This window comes from Ciconia boyciana, chromosome 16 (genome assembly GCF_034638445.1).
Source record: "Ciconia boyciana chromosome 16, ASM3463844v1, whole genome shotgun sequence".
NCBI lineage: Eukaryota > Metazoa > Chordata > Aves > Ciconiiformes > Ciconiidae > Ciconia > Ciconia boyciana.
This window is the reverse complement of record NC_132949.1, coordinates 10,626,146-10,653,294: the sequence shown is the minus strand read 5'-3', so window position 1 is coordinate 10,653,294 and position 27,149 is coordinate 10,626,146. Positions and strand designations below refer to the sequence as shown.

The 27,149-nt window shown below is 36.8% G+C and overlaps 1 protein-coding gene across 12 annotated transcripts in view; it reads left to right on the top strand.

Moving 5' to 3' along the window:
• Nucleotides 1-360: 360 nt before the first annotated feature.
• Nucleotides 361-27,149, top strand: part of B3GNTL1 (UDP-GlcNAc:betaGal beta-1,3-N-acetylglucosaminyltransferase like 1) — a 144,474-nt gene continuing 117,685 nt past the window's right edge. For 3 of the 12 annotated variants that reach the window (XM_072880775.1, XM_072880776.1, XM_072880774.1), the window contains exons 1-5: nucleotides 361-1,035; nucleotides 5,307-5,423; nucleotides 5,552-5,651; nucleotides 10,708-10,772; nucleotides 20,857-20,922. In XM_072880775.1, the coding sequence (XP_072736876.1) occupies nucleotides 940-1,035; nucleotides 5,307-5,423; nucleotides 5,552-5,651; nucleotides 10,708-10,772; nucleotides 20,857-20,922 (444 nt within the window). In that variant the 5' untranslated portion in view covers nucleotides 361-939. Of the gene's footprint in view, nucleotides 1,036-1,230; nucleotides 1,548-4,902; nucleotides 4,989-5,306; nucleotides 5,424-5,551; nucleotides 5,652-10,707; nucleotides 10,773-20,856; nucleotides 20,923-27,149 lie in introns of those variants that run through there. The other 9 variants (XM_072880772.1, XM_072880773.1, XM_072880783.1 and 6 more) reach the window with 8 other exon arrangements.

Below are 27,149 nucleotides of genomic sequence, written 5' to 3'. Positions count from 1 at the left end.
TGAATACTTTCAAGAGAGTAAGTGGTTGCATGATCATAGTTTCAGTAAGTGATCAATGATAATGATATCATTACCACCAGCCAATACTTTCCCATTTTTAAAGGTTATTTAAAAATAAACAAGGCACTGGTAGTGCTGAACAGACTAGTCTTGAGCAAGAAAAGTGTTGACTGGAGAGATACAAGTAAAAAATGCAATTAGAGAACAAGTAGGAAACTGCAGGCACCATTTATTTCAGAAATCAGTGCCTCCGCAGACAGGACCTTCAGCCCTGCCCGTGGTCTGACCAGCGCACCCCAAGCCAGGCCGAGGGAGCGTCGGAGGTGATCTCGCACCCGCAGTGAGGAGAAACGTTTTAAAGTGACACACAGCAGCCTCCGGCCGAGGCGGTCTTTTTCAACAAGCGACACGGCCAGCGGTCCGCCCCCAGGGTCCCTCCAGCCCGAAGGCGAAGCCGCCCCTAGAAGAGCTGCTCCACCCGGCTACCCCCCGCCCGCCCTCCGTTCCTCTCCTCAGCGCCTCGCTGCCCGCCGCCGTCCTAGACTGTCGCGCAGCACCGCGGCGGCGCTTCCGGCCTTTCCAGCCGCCTTGTCTATCGTTGTTCCTCCGGCTGCGGTTTGCCCGCGCGCGGAGCGGGGGCTCGCGCCGCTGCCCCGGTGCGCGGGGTGGGGCAGGCCTGAGGGGCCGAGGCGGCGGCGGGAGCGGGGGGAGGCGGGCCGGCTGCTGGGCTCTGCGGAGGGTGAGCGGCGCCCTGCGGGGAGCAGTTCCTGAAGAGATAAGAGCGAGGGGGGGGCCTGGCAGCACGCTGCGGCCGTACGTGTGAGGCAGCCGCCGCCGCCGCCTCCCCCACCCCCGCCGGGAGCCCCGGCTCCTCCAGGGCGTTACGGGACAGCCCGCCGGTGAGCCGCCCCCCCTCCTCCCTGAGGGGCGGAGGCGGCCATGGCGGAGGCGGGGAGAGCGGGCGGGAGCCCCGCCGCAGCCCGCCGCCCCGTGCCCCCCCGGCCGCCGGCGGGGCGAGGCCGCGCCGTCCAGGTGGTACGTGTCAGGCGGGCGGCGGCGGTCGAGTGCGGGCTGAGGCTCAGGCAGGCAGGGGGGCGCCTGGCCGGGCGGCGGGACGCGGATCTGGGGAAGAAAGAAAGTCCTGGGCGGCTGCGTGCCCCGTTCCCTCCTGTGTGCTTGCCTCGGAGGTTTTGTAGGTGCTGCGGTTACTAGGCGGAGGAAAGCAGCGGGGTTTTTCAGGAGAGGCTTTTGGCCTTGGTTTTGTGCTGGTTGGCCTTACAGAGGAAGAGGCTGGGCGTGTTTGGTTACACGGAGTTTGAAAAGATAGTTTTAAATTTTTCTTACAAGATTTGATTCTTTTGTTACTCCCTGTAACCGTGTTTGGGTTTTTTAAACTTAGGTTTTCTTTTACAAGTTAATGCACATACAACTGATGTGGTTTGGCAACAATTTAGATGTAGTGAGGCAAACCTCTGAAAAGCAAAAACATACGGATCAATGGGCAAGTGAAAATGATGAGCAGCTTCACAGAGTCTCAGATCCTAAAGGCAGGTCAAAGTTTGTGCCTGAAAATCTTTCTGGGTTTATTTAAAGTATCTCATATATAAGATTTGACAAAACTAGTGTGTTTCTGCCAACAGCCATGAGTTTCTAAATGGTTTGGAATAGTGACTCATATGAAAACTTCATTTAAAAATAACAGTTTCTGACTTCTAGAAAATCTTTAGCAGTGTTAAAATGATTTTTTAAAATTTATTTTCCACATTCAGAGGGGCAGGCAGGTAGAAGTCAACTTGACCTGAAATGTGTGGAAACTGAAATTAATGTTTCTTTTGGAGTCATTTATATATATTCTCAGTAGAGGATGATGATGGTACTGCCAGAAATAAGAGATTTTTTTGATGCAAAACATTCAGTTGCACAGTTTCTGTAACTTTTTTTTTAACCTCACATTTCTCCACTTCAGTCTTGGGATTGGTGTATTGTTTTTCAGTGGCCTAGCTGAGGGAAGAAGGGAGGCTTTTTTGGTGGAGTAATACATTTATAGAAGAAAGGGGATTGAACTACCTGCCAACCATTTCACGTTCTGTCATTTTTGCCATACATCAAAATTAATTTCACAGCGAAGCCAAGAATAGTTATCTTCAGCTTAGTGATGGCAAAACTACGTTACTAAAAATACCTAAAATCACTTCAGGTCTTACTCTAGAGTGCGTGAAGTTCAGGGAAAACCAGGTAGTATCACAATGCTCAAATCCAGATATGATTCATAATTCTGTATTTTAACTGTTGTACTTGGCTCGTAGGCCGTGAAAATGCTCCTCTGTTGGATTCTGCTATAAATCAGTCTCAGCTAATGAAATTATAATTTTGACTCAGTTGTCACTCAGTTGATCTTGTAATGACAAAAAGACATTAGTTGTTTGCAATTTTATGTCCCTGTGTTGACTCAGAATTACTTTGAAAGAGTATTATGCATATTCCTGTAGTTCATGATCATGGTAACAGTCTTCAAATATATGGAAGGCTGCTGCAACGAGAACTAGAATAATAATATGTGCTGGGATCAGGAAGTAGTTGGCATAAACTGCAGCAAAAGGGCTTCAGATATCGGGAAGACTGTATTCCAGGCCTTCCTTATGCCTGTTTTTAGAGATTGCCTTAGCAAGGTTGGTGTTTCTGTCCCTGGGATTATGGTTTGTCAGCAATTATATAGCTGTAGTTGATCTTGTTTTGGGACAGAATAAATAGACGGGGTCTCTTGAGGTTACTACCAGCTGGTTTTTTTCCTATGAATCTGCACCTGTAAGTGAAATAGCACCCTGGTTCATGTTTTTCCCTCTTTAAACAGGGGGACTGACATATTCTGATACAGTGACACAACGGTAAAGGCCAATTTACAAATACCCAGTTCAGGGCAAGTGCCATCTGTAACTTTTAAGCCAGGCTACAAATGTAGAAATGAACTAGGGAGAAATGAAAGTTTAGCTCTGTGGTATTTTTAATTTCTTTTTGGCTTTAAAAAAAGAGTATACACAGAAAAACAGTAAACTGAGTAAGAACAGTAGAACCTAAGGAACCTTTAGTATACAATGTTAGCAGTACTCTGATATTGTAATCTTATTGCTGTGTACTGTTATTTGTATGGATTTGTTAATTTTTCAGGTTTTACACAGAAGTGTCATCAGGAATTCAGCTCTGTACCTTATTTTGGCAGGCATCTAGCTCACCATTGTTGTGATAGTTCTGTGGAACTAGAACTTGTTCACAGTAATGTGTTTAGAAGCATGCTAATATATTATGAGTTATTATGTTGAGTTCAGAGTATCTTAGTGCTGTCAGGTATTTATGGATTGTTTTATATATGCTGCTGTTAAAGTACTGCTTTTTCTATTTTCAATTCAAACTAAACAAAGAGGTCCTAACATAATCTTGATATTTTGCACTGCTGTCCTGACTTAAACCAGGAATTCATTATGAAAAAAAGCAAAGAAGTTCCAGTTTTACAGTTTTCAAGCCAATATTAAGCTAGTTTGTGATGGCATAATCCAATTTTTACTGAGTTAATTAGAAAAACAAATTGGAAAATCATTTATTTTTCTGGATGTGCAAAACTGTAGCTAGTTTATATTGTCATTGGAAGGATTGGAGAACCCTTTTCTTTCTGAATGAATATGTTAGATTGATTAGTATGAATGTATAGGGTCATATTTTAATTGCCGTCTAGACATAAAGGATATTAAAATCCTGAGTAAATTGAATATATTGGTTTAGAATCTCAGATTTTTGCTTATTTTTTTAGTCTCAAAGTACTAATCTGAGACGGTTCTGAAATAATCTTTTTTGTCTGTATGTTATAATTCTTTGGTAATCAATTTCACATTTTTATTTTTTTATTTCTACTTATTTATCTCTCCAAAACAGAAGTCAAAGATCTGCTTTGCTTAAAATTTTAGATAGCTTTCCTCCTATTTCTTTTAAAAACTCCTTTTGCCTGTCACAGCATCCTGCCAAAAATCAGGATGTTCATTCATTTTAGACAAGTATAGGTTTTTTTATTTTGCTGTGAAATGTTAAGTTTCTTATTTGTTAATCAGCGTACCATACATCATACTCTTGATACCTGCATGTACATACATCGTACTCTGTAAAAAACCTAAAATACACTCCTCCATGTCCACAAAATCTGCCTACTAACGTATGCATTTGCATGTATTTGCACAAGGTACATGTACTCACATGTCACTAAGTCTTGAATAACTCAATTTCAGTATTATTCTAGCATTTTGTTTCTTAAGATTCTCACATGCTCACAATAGGAACTAATCCTCTGTTTCTTCAAACTATGTGTTTATGGTTACACAACACGATAAGGAGTTTAAGTTCTATTTCTAGGAACTTCTTAAAATGTCCCATGAGACTTTTTACAAGTTACTTAGGCTCTTTGCCTTAAGTTCCCCATCTATAAGCAATCTTAACAGGTACAGGTTTGGATTCCCTTTACAAACATAGCCAGTGTATTACTCTGCTAATTTCTTAGGACTTTGCATTCTGTGAATGGAATGTATTATTTTTTGAGATACTAAAAGAATTTGGGGGGGTTGTTGGCCTTTTGGGGATAATTAGAACAGCGGTGAGTAACTGAACAGAGAAATTCCTCGCTTCTGGTTTCTAACCAATTTAAAAATATTTCAGATAAGTTTTCATGCTTTGCGTGTATGTGGCTGAAACAATAGAGGCTATAATAGGAAAGCCTGCAACTGAAATGGTAGACTATGGAACTATGTCATATGTCATCTTCTAATGTGCTTAATAACAGTTTTAGATAGAATATTTTTTAAAAACTTGGCTAGAGCCCAAGGGTACAAGCTGCATATATAAGCATCTCCAATTAGGTAGTGAGCTTAAAGAAAAATTGATAAGTAAGATATATTAATGGAAGACTGAAGTAAAGAGTGTCGTAAGAGATGCAGGAATACTAGAAACAGGTTAGTGTGGTGTTACAGATGTTTTTTTAGCATTTTTGATTCAGTAGTCTCTTTCGTTTCCTTGGAGATCTACCAAAAGCCATTTTGTAGAACTCAAAAAATGAAAAAAAAGTTTGATAGAGAAGAAAGCAAATTGTATATTTATAATTAAAATGAAGGAACTTGGCCTACTTCTATATTTTTAAGGTGCATTTTTTGTGAAAGTTAGTTTCAGAAGGATCTGGCATTTCACCTTTTTAATTAATATTCTTATACTGTAAGTAAACAGAAGTAGTGCTTACTGACATACATTTGGATTTTTGTTTGCTTTTTTTGTAGTCTGTCATTGTGCCTGTTCACAACAGCGAATGCTGGTTAGATGAATGCTTGAAGTCAGTTTGGGAACAAGATTTTAAAGAAACCATGGAGCTATCAGTTTTTAATGATGCCAGTAAGGTATGTTTGAGACCTTGTTTAAAACACTGTCCAAGTAAATACTGTCTCTGATAGGCATTTTTGTTTTGGACTGTGTTTGGTCCACCGTACAAGTTAAAGTAGCTGCGTCTATGTCATCATTTTTCTAGGATGGTTCAGCTGAAATAATTGAAAAATGGAAGATCAAGTTGGAAGATGCTGGTGTCCCAGTAATCATTGGTAGTAATGATTCATCTCAACCTCGAGGCGGTATGTAGCTTAATAGTGATTTTTTGAGCATTAGGTTATTATCGCAGGCATCTTCTGGTATTTACTTTGAAAAGTGTCTTTGTAGCCACTTGCATTGCAATGGAAAAAAACCCCCCACATTGTTTTCCAGAGCTCTGCATTCAAAAACGCATTCCAGTTTAGAATTTGGCCCTGTTGGGTTTGGCTCCGTAGAGTTTGTTTATGTGTCCAGGAAAGAAGAACTTGGCTTAACACTTGTGCTCTACTCCGCAAAAGAATTTTGTTTAATTGTAATATACACAATGTTGTTAATGCTTACAATTTTACTGTGGCTTTCTGATAGCTGATTTATCTTCAGGAGATGGGTTTGAAGAAAAAAGAAATCCGAAATTTCTTACATAATGATTTAAAAAGTAAATGCATATATTTCAGTATTGTAGAATAGACCCTGAAATAGAACAAAATACATTTTTTATATCCCTTTGATGATCAGATCAAAACACAGGTTTCAGAAAAGTTTTGATGTGAGCTAAAAAGTCTCACTAAACTCCTAAGTATTTACACAAGGGGCTAAAACAATATGTTTAGTGAGCTACCAGATAGATGTTTGGTGTGATTCCCTGTTGATTTACATGCTAATATGAATTGCATTTACCCACTGGAGGAGATAACAAACAAATCTATCAGTTTTTCTTTTGCTTGTTTTGGTTGTTTTATGTTTAGAGGTTTTTTTAGCAGGCAATGTAAAATAGAAATAAAAGTATATTGCTGAAATGTAAAATAGAAATAAAAGTATATTGCTCTTTGAAGAAGCTGGTGTTGAATGGCATTGAAGTTGGAAGATCACGTCTGTGTTCTGAAGAACAACAACAGTACAAAGCAAGCAGAACAGTGTGCTCACATTTTGTATGGGAGCTGTATAACTAACTATATCATTCTGGATTTTGTGACAATGAGTAGACAGGTAGGAACTGATATAAAACTAATCCCAAATTTGTGTCTTTCAAGTGATCTCACTTAAAAGATACACTTTGGAAACACTGTAACACACAATCTTGTCAGTTTCTGTTTTTTAACAAAATGTCCTGTCTAACTGGAAAGAAACATAGGCTTATTACACCCTCCTCAAAATGGTCTTACTATGAAAAAGTCCCATTCTGTTTCAGAAAGCTTAATTTTCATGACCTTGTTGAAACACGCAAATAAATAGGAGTTTGTGCGCGGAATTCATCTGCAACTTGGTATAGGCCCCTGGCTTTATTTACTGTCATTTCTTTTGACTATAGACTTCTTAAAGCTGTTTTTTAAACAGTTGTCAGACCTAGCAATACTGAAGTAACACAGCATAACTGTTACTATAAATATTTTTAATATTTTAATGTCTCTAGCATGAACAGTTGTTGTTTTGACAGTGCAGCTTGTAATATTAGCATTATTGAGCTGATGATGACAAAAGACAGACAAGGTTTGTAGAGGGAATTTTTCTCTTTTGGGCAACTGATAAAGCTGGAGTTGAGCAATGTCAAGAATTGCTTGTATTCCTGGAAATTTATCTATCTTCTTCCCCCCTCAACTATTGAGTGATCAGTCTCCTTTCAAATCTTACTTCTTTTAGTAGTTGATGATCTAGAAGCTAAGTAAGTTTTAGAAGCTAAGAAGCTGTTAATTATGGTACTTAAGAAAGTTGGTTAGTAATGTTTTGTTAATACCATCTTGTTATATATTTTCCATTTTTATAAAACATTTTCTGTGTATAAGGTCTTGTTCGTAATAGGCTATTGTATTAATTGTGTGTAGACAAGGTTTTAGTTTACAAGAACACACAGGTGCAATGTTTTGACAATTATTTATGTTAGAATTCTGAAGTCTGTTCACCTTTGCACTTTAGGAAACTGAAACTAAAACTAAGTTGTGAACTACAAGGAGTATATTGTGCCATTAGAGATATGTCAGATTATTAGTATTTTTTTTAACATGCATTTGTCAGTGTTGGGATAGCCAAAACCTGAACAAATCTTTAGTAAATTGGGGGTGGGGGATGCAGCTGTGAGCATTGTTTTAAATAATAGTATGAAATGCATAGCTCTTTAAAAAAAACAAAACCAAGCTTATTCATGTGGAAGTCACTCTCAGGTCACTATTAAAATGAGGACATCTTTTCTTCATGGTTACATTTTAGGAGCAGGTTACTTGAAATCCGTAGTATTTGTTTGCTTTCAGTGATTTACTTTTATTTTGTTAAGGACTAGTTACAACTGTAAGGAGTCTTTCCTTTAAAAGAAGATGCTTTAGTACAGAAACAATGTACTAGTCAGGCTTCACATCTTCAACTATTTACACAAGATTAGGATTTATTTCTGATTCTTTTCTAACATGTAAAAGAAAGGGGGGGGGGGGGACCTAGAAAAAAAGAAAGGGTCACTTGCCTAAAAAAAGGAAACCTTTTTCTTTCCAAGAGTGAGGAATGTTAATATCTCACTGAGGCTTAAGTTTTTATGGCTGTAACCATGGTAACAGGCTCTTTTCACCAAGTAAGCAGGCCTTACAAAACTCAGAGACCTGGCACAAACATCTGATTTTGTTCAGTTGAGTAATATTAAAGAAAATTTTTTACTCATGCCAAACATAGGATTCATTGTGGTGAAACAATTTTTAATATCTACTTTCTTCTATGGGGAGTTGTATCTCTCTTATTAATAATTTTTAAAATATGTGTATTTTCTTCTCTCCCCTCTAAAAAAATAGCTGGTATATGAAAAGCTTCGGAATGGTTTCTGCCTTAATCTTAGAAAGAAATATTTTCCAACTTTTTCTCATAACAAATATTAAATATTTCTAAAGTATTTTATTGGAAAATGAGATCTGAAATCCTTCAGAAAGTTCATAGAGTAATATAATTGTCATCTTGTAGTTGCCTTTGAGCCTCCTTCACTTTTTTCTACATTATTGATTCCTAGTACTTCATTATTTTTTACTGAAGATTGTTGAAATATTGTGGTATACTAATTACAGCATTGAAATGTAAGTACAGGCTGCTTTACAGCTGTATGAGAATATTGATTTGATTGATGTAGGGCAAATTTAGTTCTATCCTGTTCTTTTACCTCTTGCTTTAGTAGGGACCTCCACAGTATTAGGGTTTTGCTTGTTTGGCGTGTCCAGACCTGCTAACTTGCATCAGTTGTTTCCCACTAAAACTGCTCATGCCAGGATTCAGCTCTGCTGTTGTGGTAGCTACTGGCTTTGCCAGTTGGTTTTTTACTGCCAATAGGAAGGAGAATGAGAGTAACACTATATGTGAGATTAGATATTCATATGTGTATAAAAAGTAATATGTAAATATACTGCAAGATAATAAGTCCAAGAAATCCATGATGAAAAGAAGTTAAGGTGAGGATTAAAATACTCAGAATACATAAGAAAATAATAAAACAATTATAAGGAAGAGCCTTTATTAGTAGTGTTCTGTTGGTAGTTGACATAATGTTCCTTTGAGGCAGTAAGAAATGCAGTCATAAGTCTTTTTCTGTACTTGGACAATTCAGCAAAATAGCCAAGGAGCATATGCCTTAAAACTAAGTGAACCTTTGAGCCCAGTTAAATTTGTATCCTGAGCAAACTTAAACCTGTATCATGTAAAAAGAGTAGAGAATTACAGAAGTCTGCTTTTTTCAAATGCAAAATCAGGAACTCTAGGTAGGGATAATATTACTTAAAATTATCCTACTCCACTTCATGGTGAGGTTTTCTGGCTTTACGTTTCCAGTTTTCCCATTAAAGAATAAAAACCCCACAGGTTTGCATATCATCACATCATTTGGTTTGCATGTCGGGGCAATCTTTTGGATTCCCTGACATAGTTCCATAAATACTTTAAAGAAGCTTAAATGTTACATATATGACCAAGTGGAATTCATATAGCGTTTCTCAGAATAACACTGGATATAGTACGGTCTTTTTTTATAATGCTTCCCAGGAGAAGAATTCAAAGACCAGAATGTTCTTAGGTAGACCTTGTCTACATACAAAAATTATCCCAGGTAAACACTCCTACCTTGCAGATGTATTTCAGTGGTAAGCAGAGTTTATCTTATTGCTCGTTGCTGCAGTCCCATCCTTACCCTTGGCTGTGTATTCCTGCTCCCCCCCTTTTTTTCTGTCTCTGCCATTTGTTTGACCCTCCAGTGCTGTCATCTGCTTCAGAAATTAAGCTGACAAAAAAGTTTTCTTCTGGTTCAACTTCCTGAAATGGCTTAGTAAAAGATTCAGCAAGTGTCACGGGGTCATAAATTAAAAGACCCTGGAAGCCAATGTTGTCATTTGACTGAATTTATATTTCAGTGTGGTCTTCCATAGATGGTATAACATATTATGATATAAATAAGACAGGTTTGTGCTCCTTATGCATATAAACTTCTGCTTTGGCTCCCCTCTGCATTACATGTGCCATTACATAAATGATGCATGAAGTTTTTGTATTTGCATACTTTATATTTAACAGGCATAATGGAACAGAACTTTTTTTTGAGTCCTTCTGAGGACCTGGCCCCCTGATGGGAAGAACAAGTTGCCTAGCAATCTCTTGTTCTTTCTTTGCCTTTTTATGATTTCTTACTATTTGTTGTGACTTAAGAGATGAATATATATATACAGCCAAGGGTTTTCAGCATCTGCTCATTGCAGGGGGGTTTGACTAGATGACCTTTAAAGGTCCCTTCCAACACAAACCATTCTGTGATTCTATGATCTGAGGTACTGGATGTGAGACCTAGGTAGCTGGACTCTTCAGGATACATATTACATATTATGTCTTTGTGAAGGGCTAGCAAAAGTAGCCCTAATTCTACTTGGTGGTAGAATTTCAACATGTACAACTGATAACCACTTGGAGATGAAGACTGAAATAGGCATGCTATTTAAATATTTACAAATTACCTGGTTTTAAATATGGAAAAATTGCATACTTTACCTGATACTGATTTTCGTATTTCCTTTCATCTGTTCCTGACTGTAGTAAGACTTAAAAAAAATGGAAAGGTAAAACTACCACATAACTTTATCTTTGTTTTCTCAACAGTTGGATTTGCTAAAAATCAAGCAGTAATTCAGAGCTCAGGAACCTATCTCTGCTTTCTGGATTCAGTAAGTTAAGGCATTTTGTCTAACTTAGTTTTGTCAAGAAAAGTCTTTTGGTTTTAATGCAGTTGTTGCTTTGCCTTAAAGACAAGCTGTTTAAAGGTGTTTGGGTGTTAAACGTGCTGGTTACTATTTATAGCCGTAAAGTGGTCTTCCAACCTGTAGAAAGCCTACAGCATTACACCATTCTTTGTTCCTGTCGGATTTCACAAGCTATTGTGAGCCTGGTTGGGTCAGGTTGGCATTTAGGTGTTTTCAGGATTTTTCTGTCCCACGTTCTTCAGAAAATTATATTGATGAGAATCTAAGAGCTGACCTACTGGCTTTTTGATGCAAAATAGGAGAGGTCTCACCTACCATCTTGAATTTTTTTTCTGTCCTTTGTTGGATACCTTCTGTGAACCCATTCAGCTCACTAACCCACAGATAACTATCGGACTTTATGCAGCTTAATATGCAGTGAAAGGTTTCACAAATATGCATAGCTGATCTGAGGAATGGTGCCATGTGGCTAGGATCAGGCAAGAAGAGCAAGACCTTTAAGGCTCACTGATCTCATGTAATTTCACCTGAAGATTGATTCTTTCCTCTGAATTGGAACTGAACTATGGTTTAGTGTAGTACTAGGAGGAACTGCCTGCTGAAAGTGTAGGTTTTCAGGCAGGATTCAACTTAATGTTATGATTGTCTGTGCTTATTAGAAAGTATCATGAGAGCAGGGATGTAAACTCTACAGCCTTATAACCACACAGGTTTTAATTTGGGTAATCTTTCAGTTTGCAAACTCCATTTGTTGTATCGACTAGATAGAAGGTTTTTTTTGTTTGTGTGTTAAAATTTTGTGAATTAATCAGTGTACTGTTGCAAGGCATGGTTAAGTGCTGGTATATTTCTTCTGACCTAAGGCAATGCAGCAGCAATTTGTCTTAGCATTTAAGAAATTAAGTTTTGCAGGTGGCTTTCCTGGCCTTTATTCTTGCTTTTATTAAGTTATTACTGTATTTAACAACACAGTGCACCTTTTAAAATGAGTTTATTTGAATTTATCCTAGTTTCCCTTTAACAGTTTGTTGGGTTTGGGGTTTTTTATTTGTTTATTTTACAGAGTGTATTTCATGTAAATCTTTGTATGTAAGTTTATGGAGGGTGAAGCTTTGAAATGCAATATCTGATACATATGGGTATATATGAGTATTTCAGAAACAAAATTTTGAACATCTGTTGAATACACAGAACTCACAATCACATATACAAATTAATGGTGTTCGGAAAGGTCAGTTTCCTATGCATCAAAAAATAAGTATTTCATATCCAGCACTGAGTGTCAGTGTCTGTTTCATAAACAGATTATTTTGAGGAAGTATGAGCAGAAAATCTGCTGCTCTGTTTTTGATTACTTGACTCCCCAGCTTTTAAAAGAGTGTATGGACATCATAAATTAAGCCATGAAGTAATTGGAGTGATGCCAGTTTTGCTGAGATGAATGAACTTGGGATCCAGTTCTTTTTGCTTTACTTCAGGTAGACACAAACCCAAGTGCTAGTTTAATTTATATGAATGATTCCATGGATTTAACTCTCCTGTGTTGTGAGTCAGAGAGGCTGTTTACTTATCTAAAATAAAAAAAAAAATAGATCTTACTTATGATTTGCAAAGTTCAGGTATTCCAGGCTTGGACACATACCACATTGTATGGGGCAACATAGGATGAGTTACATTGGTACTTAGGTTGACTGAAGTAGCTGAGTCCAGGTATGCATGAATGAGAAATTAACTTACTATTCTCTTGTCCCGTGGAGCTTCATATCTTCTGTCTCAAATCTGTATAGAATAATTTACTGAGGTAAATTTTGGATTATTCTTTCTTTTCAATCCAGACAGATCTAGTTGTTTGTAAGTCACTAGCAGTAAACTAGAAAATTATGTTCTTTAAATGAAATTAATTAATATTTTTATAGAGATCTCTTCAAAATTCTTAATTTGTTACTTATCTTATGGTGTTTATACAGTATGCATCTTCATGCTGCTGTGTTGTTTCTATTTGCTGTCTAGCTGTGAAGGATAAGAAAACATCAGGGGAATAAATTACAACTATTAAGGAACATAACAAGTGATGATTTTGGATTTCTGCAAGATTATCATTAGCATAAGTTTATATTTAGTATAATTAAGACCTACACGAAGTGATTTGATTGAGAATTTTATGATTTACAGCACAGATAAGCTTGAAAGAAGCAACCGAGGTTTTCTGTTCTACACATTTCTATTCCTGCTATTGAGCTAGATGCTTCAAAATAGAAGGCATTCTGAACTATCAGAAGCCTAATCTTGATACAAAAGAAACAATAAATGATTGGTGTTACTTAAATATATGTTCTACTGTCTCTCCTTGTGCCTACCTTTTTTTGCTGAAAACAGATCGGAGGAAATAAACTGAATGTGGAAACTGCTACAATTCTAAAAATTGCTCAATATTTTGGCCGCAGTTAGTAAATGTTGTGTGATAATAGCTGAAACACAGATGTTGCCAGCTGTTTAACAACTCTGCTTCTACACGCCACCTACTGTCTTCATTTCAGTCACCAATCCAGTATCGAGCTCTCTAGGAAGGAATGTTGATATCAGCCTTTTGGAATGTGCTGCAGTAATGCTAGGGAATTGACCTTCAGAAGTGCAGCCATAATTTCAGGTTTGCTATAGGTGTATGCCCAGAGAAATGGGGCTGGGTCAGTAGTTTGTATACATTTCATATAGGTGGACAAATACATTGTGGCTCCTTGTACATTCATTTCACTCAAAGTAGTATACTATGCTCAACGAGCGTATTTTGGAGCATCTTTGGAAGTACTGGCTCCAGAGAGACTGTTTTGCTTGCCGTTCCAGCTGGAGTCAAGCTGCTTGTGTTATGTCTCTCAACACAGATTTGTGAGGACAACAAATTGGGAAGAAATGTGGAAAAAAAAAAGGTTACAGAGCTCAGAACTGTCAGAATTTGATCAGCCTATTCTAGTATGAAGTGGCAGCTGTTTGACTAATAGCTATTATGGAGGTTTTTTGCTATGGCTGTTGTTACAGATTTCACCTCTAAGCTACTGAGGCATTTTTCCCACCAGGAAAACAAGCAGAAAAATTGAAGATACTTAAGAAATTGTTCATATTTAACATTTATAGTCTCAGAAAATCTTGGTCATAATGGCAATAGAATTAACAAATTATGCAAATACATTTCACTGTTACCTTTACTCTTCTTCAAATTTTCTGCAGTTATGACTTTATCTACCAGTTGCATTTTATTGTAACCTTAGTTTGGCAGTTCTCTGGGGTGGTTACCATCTTTGTTATAGTAATTTACCCCGTTGCAGCACAGCAGGACTCTTACACTAAAAATTCCCTTTTCTGCTTTGAACTAGTTTTTTCATTGACATTCACTTAAACATGCCTATACTTGTATAAAACTGTGTTTCTTTAAAAAGGAACATGCTTTCATTTCATCCTAATAACCTGTGTAGTTTCCCATTATTTCAGGTTTAATCGATGTGTTGTTGGATGGTTCCTGACTGTAAAGAAGAAATATAAAAATGTGTCCTTCTCTGACCTGCAGTATTTCCAGTCATATTCACTTGAGTCCTTGACACACTTGTTTTAGTCTTTTGAAAGGCTCTGTTGGCGAGGTATTACTATCTCTGAGATTCTTAGCCAGTTCAAAGATGTGACTCTAAACCATGTTGCCACAGCGTCACTGCTTGCTAATAGTTGAAAATGACATAGGGAAACAGTTAAGTTTTATTCACCAAAAGTGAGGGTGGACCACCGGAATTGGCATTCCCATGTTTGAATTGGCAGCTGCTGACCTGTGCCTTTCCGTTTGTGAGATTTGCTTGTATGATTTAAGTTGGGAATGTTAATTCTTAATTGCTGTGAAATTGCACGCTTTTCTTGAGTTTCAAGTTCAAAACCACTTCATTGGGGGGTATTCATAAAGGTCTTGGAAGAAGGTGGTTGGACCTTAGCTAGCCAGACTTGGTAGATGTTTCAGGGACTTCAGCCTTCAAGCTAGCTTTCAGTTATAAACATAGCTGCTTGTTTTTACAGTCTCCATAACTTGCTGGTTTTGGAAAGATGGATTTCTTGTTAGTTGCCATTATACATTATTCTATAGGCACTAATAAACTTTTGAAATATTCTTCCTTTCTGTCAAATTAACATCTGTACAGCTTAGGAAATGAAGCAGCGATCAGACTTCATGTATGTGGGTTTTGTTGTTGTTTTAACGTACTATTCCTTGCAAATTTGATCCTCTGATTTAAAAACTGAAATAAGCTGTTACTCAAATAGCAGGTAAGGGGATGTAGTGATGAACTCCATTGCTGGAAGCCTCTTCTGTGCAGAAGAGTTGCGCACGTTTCTGAATCACTGATGAGCACCAAAAAATCAAACTACGAGTGCTTGAAGGCATCATTCCTTTTATTGTTCTGTAAAGAAGTGCATGTATTAAAAAAGATTAAACGCCTCTATCTGGAATGTGAAATGTTAATTTTCTGTTTCATAAATGTAGAAGGAAACCTTCAGAATTTGGTTGCCATAACCTCTCCCTACATATACCTTCATCTGTTTATTTGTTAAAGTGGGTATTTGGAATTGACAGTGGGGATTTTACTCTTGTCTGAGTTTACTGACTTTGCTGTTGAACACCATGTGAGTTACTTGCTTCCCTTGCCTGCAAAAACTCCTGTACTTTTTTCAGTGATCTAACTGTGAGAAAGATCCAAGGTGATCTCCAGTGACTACAGAAAAACTAGATATGGAAAGGCACGTGTCTGCATTTGCTGAACAAATGCACCAAGGTGGGAGCTGCCTCGACAGCAAAAATTTCCTGATCAATTAATAGTGATGCTGAATAAAAAGATTCTATAAAAAGATTGTAAGTAATTTTATATTGATGGAAGGTGCTAGTCATTCAGGTGCATAAGGACACGAAGTGTATCCTCCCATGTAGACCTTTTTGTTGCCATGCTCAGGAAAAGAAAGGTGCTCAGTAAAGTCAGCTTCTTAAACTTTGAAGTGTTTTCTTTGTTGTCCCCTTCTTTCTCCATTTAATTCAGAAGTGGAAAAAGAAACGTAGTAATTTTTTCCTATGATCTTGCAAGTACTGACAGATCATTAGGGTGTGTTCTGCTCAGGTGACTTGTGTGTGGCCATTAGAGTGCAGGGTTCTAATGTGTCTGGTAGTGTGGGGCTTCTTTAAAACCTGCCTTCTGGACAATTGCCTAGGATCAGTGTATTTGCTTTGGTAGTGCTGTTGACAGGCCAGTTTTTGAAGGTCCCAGGCCTTTTACTTCCCTGGTTCAAGGAGTTGAACTGAACAATAGCAAAGAAAGATTTTCACTGTAGTCTGAGCAGGTGCAGGATAAATTAATGACCATTTGATGGATTGAAAGACTTTGGAGATGCCATACTGTTTCTCAGTGAGTCAGACACTCCTGCTGGTGTTGCTACAGGTTGTATTTTATGTGTAATAGCTGCAATGGAAAGAAGGTGCTATTATTGTGAGGATGGAGTGTGTCAGGTCTCTCTCTTTTTTTTTTTTTTTTTGAGCAGCCAAATACGAAGGAATTTACAAAAGCATGTGATGCTGAGACTGTAATGTAAGCTTAAGAAAGCACTTCAGTACTGAGCTATAATTAGTGTGTTGTTTTATGTGAACTTGTCCTTGGTTTTAAAAAGCAGATGTGTATTGTACATGAGGTTGTATGTTTTGTTTTACTTTCTGAAGTGCAAAACCCCACTTTTAAGGGAAAAATCATCAAATTATCACTGTGGAGTTCAGTGTGGTCCAGACGGCCTAGTTAAAGAGGCCAGTGAATGCTTGTCATTTGAATTTACCCAAATTGATTTAAGAAACACATACTGAAACAACAACAGCTTTGAGTAATATTCTTAAGCTCAGTCTATTGATTTAGTTTTCCTTTTCTTCAACTAAACATATGAGTAAAGTAAAACAAAACAATTAGCTCAGTATAAATTGTGTGTGTTTTTATAAAGAATGGTGCCTCTGATTGGAAGGAAAACAACCCAGCTGATAGTTGTATAACTAGCTTTTCTGCCTTGGCAGCATCTGCAAGTGGTGTGGAACTTGACAGGAGCAAGCCAGCTTTCTGCAGAAGGGATATATTTCATAGGAACATAAGCAGGCAGAATGCCTGTCGGACTGAAAGGTGATGGAGATCATGACACCCCACCGGCAGAAACACATCTGGGCTTGTTTAGAAATCCCTGCTGGCTTTTCATGTGAAATAAAGTCCTTTTCATTCTCCCATCTTTCAGCAAATTGTTCTCCTACTCAGAATGGACGCTGAAGAACAGGAAGCATGTTTGTAATCAACAAATTTCCTATAAATTCTGGGTTATTTTGAGTGCCTAAAGTAGGTTTCTGTTTATGTTGCTTTATTTCTTGCTGTTTACCTGTTTGTTTGGCCTTGTTTGCATTGTATGTATGTACATATTTAGATGACAGTAAACCCAGCTATTACCTGAAATTTTTCTTAGTTTTTCTACAAAGTTTGAGTGGGGTCACATGAAAACAGATTTACTTACAGATTCTTTTTTATTTAGCTATCCTGTTGTAAGTATATGCTTAGTGAAGGCATGCATTTATCTAGCATTTATTTTAAATCTGTTCTTTTGTCAGTTCTTTCAGTGGGGAAAATCTCTCTTCATCCTGTCTGCCTTATATCTCCTAGGAGACTACCATTAGAGACTTCCATGTTAAGAGGGAAAATTGAATTTCAGTGGAAACTTCTGTTTAAACTTCCATTTTTTAAAATTATATATTTGGAGTAATTCACTGCAAGCCTTGTAATCTTCCCTACTCCCACCTAGGAGACAGAAACAAACTAAATATGCTTCCCTTTTTGATATAGCAGCTACATTCAGATATGTGTGGTTTTTTTTTTTTTTGTCTGACATGACATGAGAAAAATAATTTGGAAAGTGTTTGTCTAATCCCTGAGGTTTTGTTCTCAGTTTTAAACCAAAAAAGGTGACCAAACTATTGACTGTAGAAACCAAAGTCCGGCAACACAGTTGCTGAATTCAGTATTGTAAATACAACAGTTTTGATAGAAAATTTGTGATTACATAATGTACAGCCGGATAAAATATTTTAACATCTTAGTTGTCTAATACTATAGTTGCTTAAACTTCGTAAACTCTTGTCAGTACAGTGCATGGTTGGGTGTCTCACTCCTATCAATAGCCTATGAAGTTGAAAAATTTTTCAAGTGCTCTTATTTTGTGGTACAATCTTTTTGGTTTTACTCATTGGAAGTTAATTTGGTTTTTAAACACCGGTCTAGAATACAACCACATTACTTAAGATCGTTTCTGTATAAATATATTCTGTTTTCCGCTTTGTGGCTACCTGCCCAGTCATCAATAGTAAGGAATCTGTACAGTGTAGAAATTGGATTTTGCAGTTGCCTAGCCTGAGTCTAAAAAGCTAAATGACTGATGTGACTCAGTTTTGTCTGGGAAGTGATTTGTATTTTGTGCTGTTCTTCCTCATCGCCTAATTGCTTTATTGTTTTATTTGGGATTATGTCTTAAATGGCTATGTTATTTTTTCTTTTTCTTTCTTTCTTTCGCCTTCCATGGACTTGGAAAGTATCACAGAACTATACAGCAGTGCATCATATGTGTCAAACTGTTAATTTAAAAAAACCCAAACAAACAAAAAAGACAAAATTCTTTGTAAAAAACTTTTCTAAAGGTCATTCAGGATAAGAGTTCATAGTTTTCCAGCAGTAGAGAACAAAAATGTATTAAAAAAAAAAAAAAGGCATTTTGCAGTATTTGTAGTTATAGTGCCCCCTCTTTAGCTGGATTTTATAGAATACTGATGATCTTGAAGATAGCCTAAGACCCAAATCTGTAGACTTGTTAGTTTTGCCAATAGCATCAAAATGATACAGTGTTTTGTTAGGGGAACTAGACCTTTCCTGTCAAGTTGTCTGCTTATAAAAACGTAACATCGACCTGTTTGGTGAATAGGATATTTGAATTTGGTTTGAATACTTTCTACGCTGATTTAACCTTTTAAAATCAAGTAGATTCTTTTTCATCTTTGTGAATGTATGAGTTCTGTTAAATTTATATCTGTTGTGCAGGTTCATAAACAGTGGAATCTTTTACCACAAGAGTGTGTGTTGTATGTTGTAAGAGATAATAGTAACATTGTTCTAAGCGTTGAAATTCCTTGCTTTTTGATAGAATTCTTTTGCATTCTCATTTTTTAGGGATTTAACAAGACATCTAAGAAACTGAAGTAATTCTTAAAGGAGTAAACAAAGCTCAGTTAAGATATATCTCCTGTTGTTTATATGAAAACCAGGTCTTAATTTAAAAAAATCAGCTCTGTATTTGGTGTAAAGAAATATGATTATGGTTATTCTTATGGGAAATAGGGTAAAAGTTTTTTCTGGAACATTTGCTTGATACAGTGCCTGAATTCTGATGCCTTATTGATAAAGTGGATTTGATGGTAAACAATATCATAGTAGTTTTGAAGTAACTGATGTATAGAGGTTGAGGAATCAGAAGGGTTTTTTTTTCACTCTATTGGCTTTGAAAAATCAGTAATACCTCTTATGCTTATTACTAAATATATCCTTAATACAAAATACAGAAAAATGCTTTTGACAATGTATTCCTTCTCTCTCTTACATACTTGCATGTGATAAGGGTCAGTTTTATTATTCCTTTGTTTTATCTTTAACCTTGAATTGTATTAAATAGTTGGATCTACTTCTAAAACTTTTTTTATCCTTGTGTTGTTTTTGATAAAACTATAGTGTCACCTTTATATCAAGGTCATTCAACCCTCTAAGCTCTAGGTATTTAAGCACTAATGTATTTTTGTTGCCATGGATTTGACTGAAAGTTTTAAAGTGAAAGTTGTTGGAAATTCAATATTTGTTTTTTTGGCTTTAGTAGGAATCTCCTTAGAATGATTTTAATGTGAGGAACTGTTAAAAGAATGGATATAGAACAGGAATTCAGGGCTCCTTTGAATTATGTATGTTTGCCTGATAAGATAGGGACATTTGGAAATACTCTGAGGAGAAATAGGTTGTGTTAGCTTTAACCAACATATAAGAAAGACTGAGCTGACCCTTTAAAAGGGAAGAAATGTGGCACCAAAATGGGAAAGAATATAAGTAGAAACCTCAGGAAACTAAATTTAGGGAAGAAAATTTGTACTACTGTTGGGCATTTTAATAGACTGTAAAACCATAGTCTAGAAAGGATATAATTTTGAACAGGAAATAATATAATTTTGAAAGTATATAATTTTGAAAAGAATATCTCCTATCTGTTCAAGGAAGGATAGCAAGATTACTAACTCTTTACAAGGCAACCTGTCTTTTTGTATGTAAACAAAATAGACCTTTATGCTACAGGTGAAAGGAGTATTTACATAAAATGTAAATCTAGGTAGTGTTTTGAAGCCGTCAATGCTGATGCATTTTATGAGTGTGGGGGTTTGTTTGTTTGGTTGGTTTTTTTACTTAGAATTTTATAATTTCACAAATACTAGTTTTTGTGCTCATGAAATATGACACATTGGCAGATCTAGAGACTGAAGGCTTTTCCTTATCAATGAAACAAGGTATAGCCAGACTACAAAGAACATTTCCTCGTATTGCTAGAACGTCTCAAATCTCATGCTTTTAATCAAGGCTAGTTCCTTGTCCACACATACTACCAGTACTGCTGTTGGAGTTTGTTGTTAATGAGGTGGTGAATTCCTTTGTGTAATGAAGTAATGTAAGAAGTGTAAAATGTGTGGGTGCCCATAAGATAGAAGCTGAGATCACAACATGGTTGTCACATAGTAGTTTCTATCACTTCCAATTTGAATAGGATTGAGTTTAATGCACTAAAAGTGTAAAGTCTCTTAATATTTGTTCCATTTGTATTTCTGACTGCAGGCCAGTAAAATGATGTTAATTTAACAGCATATTCTAATGTGTGTCTGAGTACTGTACTGTGACCCTTTTTATGTTCAGTAACAGTGTGCTATTTATTCCAGGATGATGTGATGATGCCACAGCGGGTTAGACTGCAGCACGAAGCTGCCATTCAACACCCAAACAGTGTGAGTACTTTTTTCTTGTGTGTATTTGTGTGTTTTTCTTTTACAGAGTGCCGGATACATCTTTAAAAGGATATGAAAATTTCACAGTAGGGCTGGTGGAGGCAAAGCAATAACCAGTGTATTCTTTTCCTTTATTTTTAATCCTTGCACTGAATAGTAGCTTTGATTGAAGTACTTTTCTTCCGTTGATTTTCTCTGTTCAGTAAACCAAATCTCATTGTGACAGTGATACTCTTTTTCAAATAAGTATACAGGTTTCGCTGATGTATGCAATCTAAAGGAGAATGCCTTTTTTATGTAGCCTTACTAAGTAATGTGAAAAGCTGCAAAGGATTGGCTACAGCTATGGTTTATCTGTTTTTGATATTAAAGAAAGTGTAAACTGTAAGGAATGTATGGGTTATTTTCATTAATAAACTGACCTACAGTTAAATTGATATTTCTCCCTATATCTGCCTACAAAATAAAACATTATTAGAACGCCATTCTTTATTCTTGTGAAATAAACTCTCAAAAACATTCTGTGAGAGAGTTGTTTTATGACCTATATGATTTTGATTTTAAAGAAATTTCTGTGATTAGGGCTGGTATCCTTTAGAGAGAGTTTGTGTATATGTTCTACTTACCTGAAGATAATAAATATGAATAATTTATGGCAATTACTTTATTTGACAAAGTTATTGACATAGATACTTCTTTATAAATTTGAAAACTGAGTTTGTATTCCTATCAGCAATGTTCAGCAAAAATAGGCTTATTGTTTTCACGTCTCTGACATTTTCTCTTGTGACACTTATTTCAGTGTGCAAGAGGTTTCTGGAAAGGAAAGGTCAATTGACTTGATCTGTCAAGAAGGTATTTCCTGCAGGTCTCAGAACAAAATAGACATTTTTAGGATTATCACTCTCTGGGAATTAAACACCTTTTGAACTTTTCCTCTGAAACACGCTTGCTTCAAAGTAGAGATTATTGCGGTTGTTTCAGCTGAGGAATGTCTGCCAAACAGCCAGCTGCTTACTGGTGGGAAGTGTACCTGCTCATCACACCACCTGTATTAGTTCTCTTTATGAAATCTGATAATCCTTACAATGTAATTTATCAAATAATAATAGTTTTAGTAGTATCTGAGTAGCAGTTAACCTAGTTCATATTATGAACATAATAAAATGATACATCAAAAGTTGTTTTCGTTCTGATATGAATTAGTTAATGTAATTCTGTAGTAAAATTCCAAAAAAACAGAGAGGCAAGTTGATCTAGTAAGCTTGTTTTATGGAAACTAGTGTTAAGAGCTATCATATTTCTTGCTTATATGACTTCTATATCTGTATATTAAGACTTCTTTAAAATTAGACTAATTTCAACTAAACAGCTTGTGGTCTATTTAGAAAACACTTCAACTGTTTTGTTTCTATTCTGTTATACTTTAGTGCCTAACAACATTCAGTATGAACTATTAAATGGCAATCAAATAAGTAATAATGAGTGCCTGAGTAGACTGAAGGGTATGTCTTCATGATATATTCCAAGCAACACAAACTTGTTCTTCCCGTGCTCTAAACTAATCTAAACTTGTGGTCCTGTTTTAGTGTGGTACTACTGGCCTGTTTGCAAAGCTTAACTTGAGCTTTGCGCTTTACTAAATAAAACTAGCCAAAGTCAGTCTGATGTTGCATGGGAAATAACGGTTTCCACCTTTCAGTTATCAGACATATTAGTACCTAAAATCTTCAATTTAGGAAAGTGTAAAAATTCTCAGAAATGAATGGAGAGAAAGGCCTGAGATTTTAAACCTCAAGAAAAATGGTAGATGTGTGTGTGCTCCACATATGGCATAGATGTAGTACATCTGCATAGAGCCTGTCTCATGCCATCACTTCCTCTCAACTTTCTATTGAATTGGAGGCTTTCCTTTCAGCTTTTTAGGCAATGACCTTGGTTTTATTTTTTTTTCTTTAAACTTCTGGTTTTTATTTTCTATTATTTCTTGCCTTGTGTTGTTGCCTTTTAGGTGTAAGGATTTTCCTTCCTTGTTCTTGAACCCTACGAAGGCAAAAACGAATCTGTGTTTGAATTGAATGGAACATGTTTTTCCATTTTACAGGTATAGAAAATGTTTGTAATGCCTATGTGAAGTATACCTTCTGGGTTAATATTGTATTTTATAGAACTCTAATTCAAAGGCCTGAAAGGAGAAAAGGGAACATTTGTTCCTGATGAGCAAATAGAGCAGTTTGGTCCAGAGCTTCCCAATAGTTCTGACACAACTTGAGTTACTTTGAGAAAAGAAAAGTTGACCTTCTGGCCACAAATCTACTGACCAATGTCAGGGTGGACTGCTGTTCTTAAAAGAATGATCTCACTACTGTCCTCAGAATAATCGTGCCATTCAATTTTCTGGCCTTGGAAGATGGTTGGGAATGTTTGAATAAAGTTCTGTTCTGTATTTGAAGTTTTGACCCTAGCTTCAGTCAGTATGATTAGCCAGAGTAGGTGGAGAGGAAAAAAAAAAAAAAGCAGAAGCTTGAGAAATGCCTGTGAAGCAGTGAGCTTTTTTGGTTTGTTCCTGAATTGTAATTTGCAGACTTGGACTTTCCACTGTTTTGCAACTTCTTCTGACCTGGATTTTTGACTTTATGTAGTCTCAGTGTACTTGATGTACTCTCAGTGTGCTTTCAGAAATTTTGTTCCTAATCTTAGCTTTGCTGGTTGTTACTGAGAGCCAGAATTCCCGGTGGGCTCTAATATTGGAGGCTTCAGTCTACTGTCATTGCTACTATAGATTTACAGGTAAGAAAAGTCTCCAACTTTCTCCACCAAGAGAAATCTTCTCCCAGATCCTAACTAATCCCTGAGGTTCTTCCTCTTTCATGTTATTCTTAAGTGCAGATTGCCTTACCCTGACTTGAAGCCTGGTTGCTAAACAGTGGAACGAAAGATATCAGATGCCTTTGGAATTACTCTCCAACCAGTTGTTCTTCAGAGAAACTGGTGTCTCTATTTCTGAAAAAGCAAGAGGCTTGCCCCCAGGTTCAGATACTGGAATATGACTGGGGTAACACTGCAGCAGCCCTTGGCTTTATTTCCTGTATCATAGACTACTTAATCATGCTTTAAAAGAGCAAGAGCAAGTTAATCTCTACTCTCTTAAGCTATTCTTATCTTGAAGACTTTTTAAAAAAAATCTTGTAGGATGGAACTGTTCTGTCATCAGTAACATTTAGAGTGGACGATTTTGGATCTCAAAAGACAAATTACTAAAACACTATGATTTTATTAAATGCAGCTCTCTAGAACTGCTGCCATCTTGTCCTCTGGTAAATATTTTACATTATATCCAAGTCCTGTTGACAGGGATTCTATCAATAGGACACTCGTAGAAGACGTGAGTTTTCAAGACTTTGCGTATTTATACTACAAATTCTTAAGCTCTGCTAGCTCAATATGAATACCTACTTTTAGCAGTTTGAATGCTTAGGGACATTGTACTGTCTATTTATAATATAATAGCTACCAACCTTTTGGCACTGATTGTCCAGTGCACATGTGCACTTCTGTTACGCCGCATACAAGCATGCCTTCAAATTGCTTATGCTCTAATCAGGTAAGGAATGACTTTATTACTAAAGAATGAATGACTTACTAAAAATTCTCGCTTTAGTTTTTGTTTATCCCTAGAAGCAGCATCTATCCTGTTTCTCCAGAGTAAGCCAGGTGTTGCTTATTTACCAACCACAAATCATGTATGCTTTGTTGGCAGCTAATGAGTGGGAAGATTCAAGATCACATTTCCCTTAATTTTCAAAAAATCAGGCCTTCATATCTTATTTTAGTTATACTTGTGTTCTTCTGGAGGAGATCCAACTTTGTCTACATACTCTTGTTCTGTTTAACAAGGCTTCTGAGTTTGGAATAGCCCAGGAAATGTGCAGTTTCAACATTTATTTCCCAAACAACACACACACACACACACGCACGATGCAATCTTTCACACCTATGTCCCAGATTTATTCTGTTATTTTATTTGCGCAGAGTAGTATCCTTTAAGAAGTCCCAAAGCTTTTTGTTTCAAGGACAGATGAGATTGGTGGCAGTATCTGCTCCCAGGTTGTCTTGTTGCAGGGTACTTGCATCAGGACTTGCTATGGGCATGCCAAGATGAAATCACTGGATGTGGTTTGAGTATAGTCTGGGAGAGCTTGAGTAGTGTTGGAGAGCTTCTCTGGAAAGTCCTTCATTCCTGAGATGCATAGGTACCTGGCCACACTTTGCCAAGCCACTGTGCCATTGTGGAGGCTTTCAAGAGTGGTGCAGCACTTAGAATACTCTTCCAGTGTTTCTTTTTCCTAAGGATTCCAGATATTGGAAGGAGAAAAGAAGGGTGCTAAGATGACAGAAAACAGCGGGTTTTACTGTTTACACTCAAAACCCGCTGACCTTCTCATTTGTCTTAGAGCCATACTGAATGGTTTTGGACACCATTTTGTCTGCTGGGCATGGTGTTACTTTATTCTTCTTCTCACCATTGTTTAATTCGAGTATATGTGAGCCCCTACAATATGACTGTGCATGTGAACAGCATGTGGCTTCCAATTTTTATATCTCTTTCTTTCTGCAGAATTGCTTATAAAATAGCTAAGCTCTTCCTCACTGTCTCCTATGTCTTCCCAACAGCTGGAATCAAAATGTGGGCAAAGGAAATAAAGAATGTTATTTCCTTTTGCTTTCACTGGCTGAATAAGAGGAGAATCTGTACCCGTGTCAGAATGAACACCTTTCTTTTTGTTGTAAAATTTCTAGCCTCTTTCTCAAACATGTAGGATACCTAGGCATGTGAGAGAACACTGAGTATAACCATTTGCATTTCTTCAATGAGAAATTCTGACTGTTTTGCATCTCTAAAGCAAATTTTTGGCATATTCTGTAGCTTGGATTTAGATCAAGAGCTGCAGTGCCTAAGGCCTTTTTAACGTATTGCATTATCTGAATGTGTTAACCAACTGACTAAATTCTGCATATCTTTGATGGTTAATGTGTCTCTAAGATAGTTGATTGGATTGAGTGAACTTGAACAATGCATGGCACTACTAGTTCACAGACCTGTTCATCTGCCTCTGGGAAAGTTGTAAACAAATATTGCACAATCAGCAAATGAATTGGAGAAATGAACAAATGAATGATGTAGCTGAGCTTGATCCTTTCTTTAAGGCACAACTCTAGGCCAAAGTGATGTATGTCCCTCACCCACCCCCACTGAAGCTCACAAACCAAACTTAGAAATGAAGTCTTTTTTTTTCTTTTCTTTTGATCTGGACACATACGTTTCTCGATTTTGAAACTTATAGTCTAATAGGGTAAGTTTTTTGTATTGTTACTGTAGCCTGTGCAATTCTACTTGCCTAGACCTGTTACACATTTCTACACATCTTGGAAAGACTGGTTTTTCCCCCTTCCCTCATTTTTCTTACCTATCGTTTATTGAGCACTAGTTTGAACCATTTCACTTTCTCTTTTTTGTGACTAAAATGATCAGATTCCATTGATTCTTGATTATGTCAGTCCTTTTAGCTTCCACTTTATTAATTTAAATCAATATCTGAAATTGCAAGTAAAGATTTTCTTAGTAGCAACAGAAAGAGTATACAATAAAATGAGTATATCCTCTCTTACAGGTATAATTAAAAGGAATAGTTTTAGTTGTACATGGAGTAGATATTAATGTGGAACAGAGCTTTTAAGATCAGCATTCTTAGTATTTATATGGCTGTCACGATAATGAGACCTGATTCTTTTTTTAATTACCTAAAGAACGACAATGTTTAAACTATTTTTATATTGGCAAGAAACGGGTTTTATATTAATTAATCCATTAAAGCATTATTGTGAGAATGGCTTAACAAATATTGAGCTTTGTTTTGTTCTGAGTGCAAAAAGATTAATAGACATTCTTATATCATCTGTCAGTGAGTTCCATATTTTAGATCTAGCTCTTATCCTTGGAGGGAGGGAGGTAATTCTAGGTGGTCTGGACCATTTTCCATATACTGTCTTGCAGATCAGAGCAGCTCTTCAGGTAAGGATGTGCACGGGTTGTTTTGTATACAAAAAGAGCACCGCATGTAAATAGCATGTTCTAAGTTATTTGTTTTGTTGAGTAGTTAAGACATTTTGTACTCAAGTAGTGGATAAAACATCCAGAGAACTGTTTCCATCTCATGTCAGGTGTG